At 42.9% G+C, this 11,113-nt stretch overlaps 1 protein-coding gene and 1 non-coding gene across 5 annotated transcripts; both read left to right on the top strand.

Moving 5' to 3' along the window:
• The first annotated feature begins 12 nt into the window (after window positions 1–12).
• Window positions 13–11,113, top strand: LOC144128971 (protein ABHD18). 4 transcript variants are annotated; one of them, XM_077662816.1, is made up of 12 exons: window positions 13–81; window positions 804–906; window positions 1,127–1,211; window positions 1,589–1,689; window positions 1,777–1,858; window positions 2,981–3,067; window positions 3,415–3,440; window positions 4,389–4,527; window positions 5,866–5,955; window positions 6,407–6,511; window positions 8,852–9,186; window positions 9,918–11,113. In XM_077662816.1, exons 1-12 carry the CDS (start codon window positions 42–44, stop codon window positions 10,066–10,068), a joined length of 1,344 nt encoding a protein of 447 aa, XP_077518942.1. In that variant the 5' UTR covers window positions 13–41; the 3' UTR covers window positions 10,069–11,113. The 4 variants fall into 4 exon arrangements, with proteins under 4 accessions (XP_077518942.1, XP_077518944.1, XP_077518943.1 ...); XM_077662818.1 differs by having other exon boundaries at window positions 14–227; XM_077662817.1 differs by having other exon boundaries at window positions 15–208.
• On the top strand, window positions 566–714 carry LOC144130770 (small nucleolar RNA SNORA79). Its single transcript, XR_013314199.1, has one exon. It is a non-coding gene; the product is annotated as a small nucleolar RNA SNORA79 (small nucleolar RNA).

The raw sequence follows: 11,113 nt of genomic DNA, 5'->3' as shown, positions 1-11,113 counted from the left end.
AGGCGGCCTTGAGGGCCACGCTAAAGTTGTACGTCTTGCACATGTTTTTGTTTTCAGTTACTGGGCGATTCGTTGATAGTTGCGAGTAGCTCTGTTTTTGCCGTTTGAACTTGCAAATCTAACTTCAATAAGACCTCAAGAACTATCAAACTCTGTCTGCCTTGATGTAGCTTACGTTGAGTTTGTCTTCCGCATCCAATCCGTGTGGGTAAGGTCTCTTTGGCGCCGTAGGTACTCGAAGTTGTTGCAGCTTAAAATGCGACACTGGTGTTTACATGGGAGGAGCGTTTATAAATAGCGCCAGCATCAAGCAGTTCTTGAGCATTTTTGTTTACAAAGTATCCGGACGACTTTGCAATCTGCGCAAGTTTGTTTGCTGGCCTTACGTGAGCGCTATCTTTTGTATCCGAAGGTCAGCTGCTACGTGCTCTGGAGCATGCTCTGCACTTGCGCTGTGAGGAATTGCAACAGTTTGTTCGGGGCTGTAATTTGGCTTTCTTATCGCCGGTGTTTTGCCTTGAAAACTGCCGTAATACGCTCGTGGTGTGATATGTTCGTGAAAAAACGATAGCAAGTTCCTTTGCTGTCGGCGAGTTATCGTCAGCAAATTTTTTGCTATCGGAAAGAATCCGGATCACTTCACCCAACGCTACTTTGTGAAGATCCACTCTTCCGCATGCAGTGTAGTCGTTGGTTTTGCAGATCCGTACATCTCGCTCTACAAAGTACTGAAGCATGTAGCCAGTGGTTTGATCACTGTTGCAGACGACGTGTGCGACTCCTTTCTCCTGCTTCATTTGCAGTTATCGACATGGCGAGCACGAGCCGCTTTGATGCCGTTTACCGAACGGCGTTGCTGTCAAAATACTTTATCAAAGGTTGGGGCAAGCCAGACAACATTAAAAGGTAAGTTTGCGATGGCTGAAGCTTAGCGAAAACTCCGAAAGCGTGTTAAGAGAATTTTTTTCTTTGCTCTTTCCACTACTTCAGTTGCCAAAGCTCCATAACTCAGCAGTGTTAAAGCCGCTTGGGCGTTATTGCTGCGCAGATTTCGTATTTACAATATCAATGCGTTCACTTTCGCTTCTCTGAAATGATACCTTTTTACTTTTTCTTATTTTCAAAGGATATTTGACTTCAAGAAAAAAATGGCGACTCGTGAAACATGCGCTCAACTTGTACCCCATGACTATCCTGTCATGATCGACAAGGTGTGTACGCATACATTATGTTAACGCTTAACTCTGCAGACTGCTAATAAGTATAGCGCAGGAATCTCACATAAGGCACACAGTTGGTAGCCTGAGAGAAAAAAAAAACAGGTTTCACTGCTTCGCTTAAGAATTTTTGTTTATTATAGAGTATGACAATGACTGGAGTATGTGGCAGGTATGTACCTGCGAAGGCATTGACTCCAATAAGCATGAATTTAAATCTTGGATGTTAATGAGATCATGGCTTGTAGAGGCGCCATTGGAATTTGTAGAACAGAAAATCAGTGCTGACATTTGTACTTAGATTGCATGTTGCTTGCTCATAGATTTTTCTTTTGCTTACTGGTAATGCTTTTCATTCTGAATTTTTATAGATTGAAGAGCATTCAAGTTATCGCATCCTAGAAGGCCACCTTGTTAGTCCCCTTGTTCAATACCTTCCTGAGTGCGTGCCAAAGGAATCGCACAAAGCTTGGTAAGCTGAGGCATTTTATTGCCTTTTTGAGATGTCGGTCGCTTCTGCACAATCGTGGAAGCTGAAAAAGAACCTGCTTCTGAACAGGTTCCAAGTTCTCTTGCCAAAACGATGGGCAACTGACCCATTGCGACCCATGTGCATTCACCTTGCTGGAACAGGAGACCATGTGAGTTAGCTCACCTCCACTGTAGCTGTTGTCCCTCAATCTGTACAACTTTCTTTTCCTATCAGTTGCTTCTCTACAAACTGTCATTTTTCTAGTTCACTTTTCAGTTACTCAGTAGGTTATTTTAAGTGGTAGTATTTTATACCACCAGTCATGGGTTATTATGTAGTCGTGGTGGTATGCATGGTGTAGAAGACTGTGTATCTGGTAGCAGTTTGTGCAGTGGTAGACCATAAGCATTGCACTGGGACTACTGTAATTCCTCTGCAGAGCTCAATTTTGGCTGAAGAAAGAAAAAATTATTTTACTAGGTTGTCTGCATCCTGCACATATTCCACAACCTGTTTGTAGTCCACACTCTGTACATAGAATCGCGTTCGGCATTTCATTCTATACTGTGCGATTTTGAAAAGGTGCGATTGCACCTATACATAGTTTGCAAAGTCCAAAATTTTAACTTTTAAACATGCATAGCCCATGGGCTGTATACCGGAATTTGTGATAGATTACACAACTTCATAGAAAGAAATAATGGTTAAGAATTCGAAATTTTTATGCCACTTGGCTGCGGTAACTGATAAAATTTGACAGCACGCACATATTTATCTGCTGCAGGGCCATGTCGACAAAGAGCCAGAATCTGTTACATAAAAGTGGAGGATTACGATACCTAGAACCTGAGCAGTGAGAACATTTCACTGAGAAGTTCAGAAAAGGAACATTATGGTTTCTTTGATTTGACAGGCCTAAACCATTGTTCTGTTTGTTTTATTTATTTTTCTTAATCTGTGATGCATTGATGTTGATCCCCTCATTTATCAGGAAGGCAATACCTGTTTTTTTGTGATAGTGGCCAGTCGCAGTGTTATGATTTTCAGGAGCGCTGTTTTATGTCTTTGTTAGTATTGTGAAATTAGCCACTTAGACACTGTGCTGTGGCAGCAAAGTGCCAGAAAGCTGGGATGGAACCGCCTTGGATATCTTGTTCAAAACTTTATAAAACATATTTCAAGCAAGTCTTGCGTGCTATGAGTGGTAATCAGTGTCACCCATTTTGTGGGCAAAACTGAGTGATTTTGAGCTGACACCTCTGTAACCTTGATCTTTTTTTTTTTGTTCTAGTATTTCTGGAGGAGAAGAGCTCTAACATGTAGGCCTCTTTTAAAAGAAAATGGTGTGGCTTCCATAATACTGGAGAACCCTTTTTATATCCTTTTTTTGGTGCTGCAACATAATATTTTCGTTGGTTTATGTTGTATGGGAAAAGGTAGCTGTACTGTCTATATTTTGAAAAATAACAATTGTGCTGCTGGAAAGAGTACTTTCGCCAACTGTAGTAACACAAAATGCACTTGCTGAGTCGTAAAAGGTAAACATTGACTGTTTTGTCTGGATTCTGAGTATTTCAGCTTTTACATTCATTTGCACTCTCTGTCTATTGGTTTTAGAAGAATGAAATACTGCATGTTGATTTTTGTAGTGAGAGTCAGTGTTTGATTTTGGCCTTTGCATGTATGGAAATTGCATCTGGTATGAGGCCTTAACATGTGAAAAATGGTCTAAGAAAACCCAAGGACCAAGTGTAAGTATATTTTTCTTATTTGAGAAAAAAAAAAGTTATTCCTGTGCATTGATGTGGACAACTAGCAAACTTTTTGTTCTTCTTTTGATGGTAAAGGTAATGGAGGTGGTAGTAGTGGTAATACAGAAGTTGCACAGTTAACATTTACAGAGTAGAAAACTACATTGCAAAGCTTATGGGTAGAGTAGCTTTTCTCTTTTTGCATATAAAAAAAAAAAGCCACTATGTGGAGTAGGCTCCAGACTCAGTATTTCCCAGTCTGCAGTGTGCATTCCTCATATGCAGCTTTATTAAATGGAATTGCATTGTCAGATTACATAGTCTGTGTTGAGCATACATGTAGGTTGTCATTGCAGCATTCCGTATTTACTCTAACCTGGTGCACTTCTGGTTGTCACATGCTCTTACTAGTGGTCAATGGTCATAATTTTTATATGATAGCAGTTCATTTACACTGACATTTTGGTAACAAAAAGGAATGAAAGCAGCATTTAAGAACAGTAAATTAACTCTACTGAAGAATTTGTCTTTTCCAGCACTTGCAGAAATTCCAGCACTTGTATGTCATTTTGCATTCCGTCCCCATCTTCGCACTGCTTTTTGTTTTGCGCTGTAGTCCTGTTGACTGTCCAAACCTGTTCTCCTTTCTTAGCTGTGCACAGCGCATGGTGCTAGTCACATTAGCCCTCATCACATTAGACCCTTTTAGTAGCATGTTGCTCTTCGTATTGAGAGTCTGGTGGTTCAGTTCCTGGCTTAAGCAACAGTGGATTGTTTGTCTGTGGGAACCACTCTCCGAGCGCTTGGCTGTGACTTGACTGACTCTGCCTGTGGGATTTCATGTATAAGATGATGGCTAACGCACTAGAAGAGGTAGTAGTTGAAGGACAAAACTGCACGACCCCTGTGTTTGTGTTTGCTATAGTAATTGTAAGCGCAACGTTTCAGGCGGTCAAACCTGCACTGCGTGTCTGACATCTTTGTGATGGGTGGCTGCCTCGTACTCGAATCTATTGCTCTGCTGCACTGGTGTGAGCATGAAGGTTTTGGGCCACTGGGCATCACGGGCATCTCTATGGGTGGCCACGTAAGTTCTCAACGTTTGCCATTCACTGGGGGCTTAGGACAGTTGAATGCAGTATTTTCCTAGTTCTTCGGTCTTAGCCGTTTGAGGTCAGATGCCTTGGTAGCCAAGCCGTTGGGGAAGCTTCTTTTTCTTGCTTTGCACTTGATTTGTGGAACCATTGCTAGAGTCTCAAAACATAGTATGTTGCATTGTTTTGTTTTGTCTGAGGAAACTGCGCCGATGCACAACATCGAAACAGTTGAATACATGTGTACTGTCTTGGCACTATGGTTAAATATGGCAACCTGTCTGCTGTGCAGGTGTTACAACAGTCTTGCAGTAATCTGTTGGCAACGATATCTGGTTTTATTTGTGTCTTTGGTGACAGTGGTGGCATAGAGCAAAAAGGACGATGACTCTAGAGAACCCCCAAGGTGATGGCGTTGCAGCCGTGTCGCCAGGTGCAACTCTAGGCCTTCATCTTGGAAAATGCTTTCAAATAGGTTCTGACCAGAACATCCTGAACGTGGTAAAAAATTTGACCACAAAGGGCTAATCCTTCAATCCTGTGAGTGCGACAGCACTTCTAGCCGCACTGTCCAAATTTCAGTGGTCTGTGTATCTGTGTCAAGCCTCTGAGTAGCAAGTGTAACTGCCTCACTGGGTCAGTGGACATCTCAGTAGTGCTGTGAGTAGGCCATGGAATCCACCTACAAATTGAGGCAATTATGCACTTTTGCTTTTCTCAAAACCAGGGGAAGGTTTAGACTGTGTTGATTTTGAGGAAAGGAAGGGCGCATAACTGGCTCCCTGGGTCAGTGGACACCTGAGTCGTGGAGGTAGGTGATGGAGGTGCCCACCAGCAAAAAAACCATGCTTTCACACAATATTTCATGCTTAGCAATGCTAAATCGCCATCCATGTTTTTTTTTTTGTGTGTATGTGTATATTGCATCTCTAATTGTGTCATGCAGCCAGCCTAGTTTATAACATTTGTGTGTTTCACAAATGGTCTACACTTGACGGTGGCTGTGTCTACAAACATTGAAAGCACAACTGAAACCTGAGAGATGAAGGAACCGTAAGGAGGTAGCCAAACTTGTGCCTGGTTTTTCTACTCAGCTCCAGTGGAATAGGGCTAAAAATTTATGTGCTTACTTGATTTTACTCCAGAAAGAAGTCCATTTCCTGTGTGCGCAGTGGCTGGAAAGCTTTTAAATGTTAGAACCAAGTCTCATGAAAGCCAATAACAACCAAAAAGGCCGACGTCGGCTGCATTATTCTATATTTCTCGTAACTAAGAGGGCATATCACATACACTGTTCTAGCCTCTTATAGCTTTTTCACAATCCTCCACAGATGGCATCACTTGCTGGGGCTAACTGGCACAAACCTCTAGGCATCATTCCCTGCCTTAGCTGGACAACAGCATCATGTGTTTTTACGCAGGCAAGTTGGTCTTCAGATTTTTCAATTTTCACACGGCTGTGGTCAACTAAAAACATGCTCTTGCATATGTCATATTGGCGTGCATGAAGACCTTGTCTGTGACAGCTGAGCTTATCCAGTTTGAATAAGCATGCCCCCAATTTCCTGGATGAACGGTATAAAATGCTGTGCAGCGGCATCTTGGCCTGACGTTTACATGGGTCACTTGCTTGACCTTGGGCAGCAGATTGACCAAGAAGACTTCGCAACGCAAGGTGGTGTTAGATCTGAGTGCTGCCACAGATTTTGCAACATTGAAGTTTTGTTGTGTTCCTCTGCAGTACTTATTTTTGATTTATCTAATGAAGAGAGAGATCATCGACAATGACGGTAGCTAATAAAATCTTGCCTCTCTTCTTTAGTTAATTTCTGGTTCAGTGTATATTCAAGTGCTCATTTTCCTTCACTGCAGGGAGTCATGAGTGGTGCTATTCCGTGGGAGCTCCTACAGAGCCAGTATTTCTCTGACCAGGTCTTTCGGGAAGAAATTGAACAGCTCATTCACACTCCAGAGAAGGTAAGAACAGAATGTATGCTCTATATATGTATGTATAGGGGGCAGAAACGTGGAGGCTAACGAAAAGGATTCAGCTTAAGTTAAGGACAGCACAGCAAGCCATGGAAAGGATAATGTTAGGTGTAACGTTAAGAGACCAGAAGCGGGCAGAGTGGGTGAGGGAACAAACGTGGGTTAATGACATCCTAGTCGAAATCAAGAGGAAGAAATGGGCTTGGGCAGGGCATGTAATGCGAAAGCAAGATAACCGCTGGTCCTTGAGGGTGACCATGTGGATTCAAAGAGAAGGCAAGCATAGCAGGGGGCGGTAGAAGGTTAGGTGGGCGGATGAGATTAGGAAGTTTGCAAGCATAGGTTGGGCGCAGCTGCCAAAGGACAGGGTTAATTGGAGAGACATGGGAGAAGCCTTTGCCCTGCAGTGGGTGTAGTAAGGCTAATGATGATGATGATGATGTATGCTCTCACAAGAGCTAAACAAAGTGCAGAGCATGTGGACAAGTGGGAACACAATTATTGGTAGCTACATGAGGTGTGGCTACTGCTGTCTGTGTGTACAAGTAGTATTTCACTGGACCTCTTAGTAATTGGTGTCAGCATGGCGTTCTCGGGTGTGGGATGGTGATGTTGCTTGCTTTGTCTCATGACAGTTAGTTGAATGAATTATACTGCAGCCCACTTTCTTTGCTAGCCCGCATGAGCCGTGCCACGTTACATGCCTATAAATGATGTCATAAGGAGCTCTATGCTTTACGGGAATTGAAATCAGAACTTCGTAACAAACACTGTAATGAATTATGCAGGGCACCCTGATGCACGTGATGTTCACATCTATGGCTTCCAAGGCACTGTGTATGAGATAATGCCAAGAAATGACATCCTGAAAGTTTTCATGTAGCCTCTTTTTATTTACCATTTCAAATACAGTTAAACCTCGATGTAACGAACTTCAATGGAACGAAGTATTTTGGTTTTCATAACTTCGCATCCATAGAACACCTCAGCCTCAATTTAACGAAGTAGATTTTGGTGCATGTTCAATGTAACGAAATTTCATTGTTGGCTGGAAACGAACCTGCGGAAATATTTCTATCACGTGCGCGAGTGTTTGAGCGGAGCACAAGCCGAAGGCGCATTGGAGTGCATATGTAACTTGGGCACCGCTTGGCTTTCACATAAAGAGTGCATAGGCAGACCCAAACACAACGGCGAGCATAATAGTGAGTATAAGCGAGGCTAGCACAAGTGTCTACACAGCCTTGGCAGCCTGCCAGGCCAGCCCGCGGCTCTCGCTATCTCGAATGCGACGTGCTGCTTGTGCTCGAAGGTAGCACGCAGTGTTTATTGCGTTTACAGATGCCCAAAGCTTGTTGGTAAAAGGACTAAAAGAGTCAGTGCTGTTGGCACACCCGTCAGCTGTGAAGCCCATCGCGCGCTTCATGCTTGACAACCTCGTTTCTCACTGAGACGATGCGCGTGTGTGCAAAAGATACTCGTGATTGCGGCGGAAAACATGAGGAGCGGGGTGGGCTTGATTTCCTTTCATTGGTTGGTGATCGGAAGACTCTCTCCGACGTGGAGAAAGAAAGGAGAGTAAGGGAAATACGGGGGGGGGGGTCAGATGCCGCCGCCGGCTACGAGGTCGCAGCTGTGGCAGCAGCGGAACGCGTCGTCATGTCAGCGGTGTTATGGTGTCTCCAAGCATTTACAAGAGGACGATGATGACAGTAAAACCAAAACTCAAGGCGAGTGCATCGTTCCCATCACCCACGAGGTGCTGAGGCGGCTCATGAGCTTGCAACAAAAGCAAGACACATGTAGCATTGTTGCTGCTGGCGAAGGAGGGGCAGAAGTAAAAGAGCACTTTAATCTCTAATTAAGGCTTTTCCTGCAAGTTATCTGTAATGCGTTTTTGTCGGATTCTTAGCATGCTAGGAGACGAATTTCAATGTAGCGAAATTTCAGTATTATGAAGTACATTGCCGATTTTACTGACTTCGGCGGCGATAGAAACCAGTGCATTTAGCAGCTATCCAAGAGCAGAATCGCTGCTGCTGTCAGCCACACTCAGTTTAAAGTTGGCAAAGAACTTTCGAGGTAATGCGTGAAAAGCAACCACGACAATCTTGAACTTAGAATCGAGTGCTCGTGGCTGCGATCATTCGAGGTAAATGTGGTAACATTTTATGTTGCACACAAAGTCGTAAAGCAGCATGCCGGACTTTCAGCATAAACAAACATACCATTCAAAATGTTTGCAGGAATATATAGAGTGAAAAAATATGTGTTCTGAAATGTTCACTGCCCATAATAAGAGCTACAGTTGCTATTTCGCTTTTATAGAATGCAGCGTTCAAGGCAGGGCAACAATTTGCCCGTGATTTCACGCACAGCATGACGAACTACAATGATATCTCACGAGCACTTCAGTCAAGCCCACACGTGCGTCCAGCAGAGGCACTTAATTTCATGAGAGGCATCATGGATGAGTGCACCCACTTGGAGAACTTTGCACGGCCAGTTGATCCAGGCCTTGCTGTTTGTGTAGCAGCCACAAGAGATGCATATGTGCTTCGAGAGGGACTGAAGCCTTTGCCTGAAATCTGGCCTGGCTGCGAAGTACGCTACGTTGACTGTGGTCATGTGGCAGCGTTTCTCTTCAACCAACATGTTTTCAGGTAAGGCATTTTTAATGCCATGTCATGTAGGCTTTTTGAATGCCCTTGAAACTGTGAACTGCTCAATGCTGCTGCTGCTATTACATGGCTAGCTCTAATAGTTGAGTTGATAATCTGTTTATGGAAAGTCTCGGAACAATCGAACTCTTCGTAGTCTTGAAGCAGCAACATCATCAGTTATGTATGATGCACTCACACTTCATGGCATATACATACATTGGAAGGGAGGTAATTGGAACAAATTAGCATGTAAAAGGAATTTATTTTATGGGAAGAAAGAGAGTCCACGCACAGAAGCATTGCTGACAGCAGTTTGTGTGTAATTTAGGCCTTATAATTGATTTAACACCAGCCTGTCCTACAATGTATGAGTGCAGTTAGTTTGTCCAGGGGGTGGTTTTAATTTTATGAGCAATTAATAGCTTTTTACTCAAATAATGCCTGTTTCTTCACCATTTCATGTTATAAACTGGTATCTGTTTGACAGCAACACAGCGTTTTTGATATACTTCAGGTTTATTCAACTGGTAAGATTGACTCGCCTATTGTTCAGTTGTTTTCTTGTCACTTGGAATCTGTGTGCATTTCCTTGTTTCTTGCTAGAATTCATAGCTGTATTGTTGCTAGAATCCATAGCTATTTGATCAGCAGCTGAATAGTGGGCACTCATTAGCGTTTGTTCTAAAGATGCATAAGCTGTTCTTTTTTTATTTTTTTATTTTTAAATGCAGGAAAGCAATTGTAGACTCTCTTGAGAAGACAAGCTTGAAGTACTATGGGCGGTCACTTCTTGAAAGGCAAGAGGAACCTTCTGCAGCTACAGCCACAACTGCATTGCACACTGTAGTGGCTGACAAAAGGGCTACAAAATCTGAAGGTTAAGTTGATCTCAGAAGGACACTGCTGTCGTTCTGAGATCAAGTTACAGTTTTTTGCAGTCAGACTTCATGGTCTAAATGTGATCTTTCAATGATTGTTCACTGAACAGCTGTACAGACTGCAACTTCAGATCGTTCACTAACCGTCATCATTCATTTCGTGCTTTGTATGGTAAACGTTCATGATAAGCCAGACAATGCCTTTTTGACAGATCTTTGTAAAGCATTGACAAGTCCAGCATTTTTAGCTGTGTGACAAAACCAAGGATTTTCAACATGAGGATCCATAGCGCACAATTAACCCATAGCGCACAATATTCACTACTCACTAGCCCGAACCCTGACCCTTCCAAGGATTTTCTTTCAGCCGCTGAAAGCCGTTGCAAGCCGCTAAGCTTGGTGCAATTGTGTACATAATGCAGCATGTAAATATGATAGAAACGTGTTATATGTGCAAACAATCATGTACGCAGATGAACTGCATTCATTGTTGCTTGCTTTTATGCTCTAAAGGGACCCGAAACACTGTTGATAGCACTATGTGTTTCTCCATTCTTCACCATTCTTCAGAGCTTACAGTGTATTTTAGGGTGGTGCTCTGTTGCCACCGAAAATAAGGTTCTGCTATTTATCAAGTTCTTTTTTATTTAGCAGTAAGTGTAGAGTTAAGAAATAGAAAAGATGCAGTATGATAGCTAATGATTGGCAAAGCTGCAAAAGTACTGAACCTTCTGCTTTAAGCTTGCTGTTATACCTTCTGTCACGCCAGCTTTGCGGATGGGACAAGGCTCTGTGTGCAAAAAGCACAATGGTATTTTGACAGCAGTTAATCTGGGGTCCCCTTTGATATTTTTCAAGCCATGCCTGTACAGTTTATGAAACTCCAAGGTGTACCTGCCATTTTGAATCTTGTGCATGCATTTGAACATTCAAGAATGCTTTCTAGCCGTTAAGATGTACTAGAGCGCACAAGCATTTGTGTGTATGTAAACCATTTATGGTCGCTGTAGACCTGCCATTTTTGTGAAATAAAAATGGTTCACAGGTCA

This window comes from Amblyomma americanum, chromosome 4 (assembly GCF_052857255.1).
Source record: "Amblyomma americanum isolate KBUSLIRL-KWMA chromosome 4, ASM5285725v1, whole genome shotgun sequence".
In the NCBI taxonomy this organism is placed as follows: Eukaryota; Metazoa; Arthropoda; class Arachnida; order Ixodida; family Ixodidae; genus Amblyomma; species Amblyomma americanum.
This window is presented reverse-complemented; position numbering and strand designations above follow the sequence as displayed.

What these genes read in the sequence shown, in the direction of transcription:
- LOC144128971 (XM_077662815.1), top strand. Translation starts at nt 677, where the DNA reads ATGCAGTGTAGTCGTTGGTTTTGCAGATCCGTACATCTCGCTCTACAA. An exon ending in ATCCTGTCATGATCGACAAG is followed by an intron (nt 1,212 to 1,588) that starts GTGTGTACGCAT and finishes GAATTTTTATAG; the next exon opens with ATTGAAGAGCATTCAAGTTA. An exon ending in TCATTCACACTCCAGAGAAG is followed by an intron (nt 6,512 to 8,851) that starts GTAAGAACAGAA and finishes TCGCTTTTATAG; the next exon opens with AATGCAGCGTTCAAGGCAGG.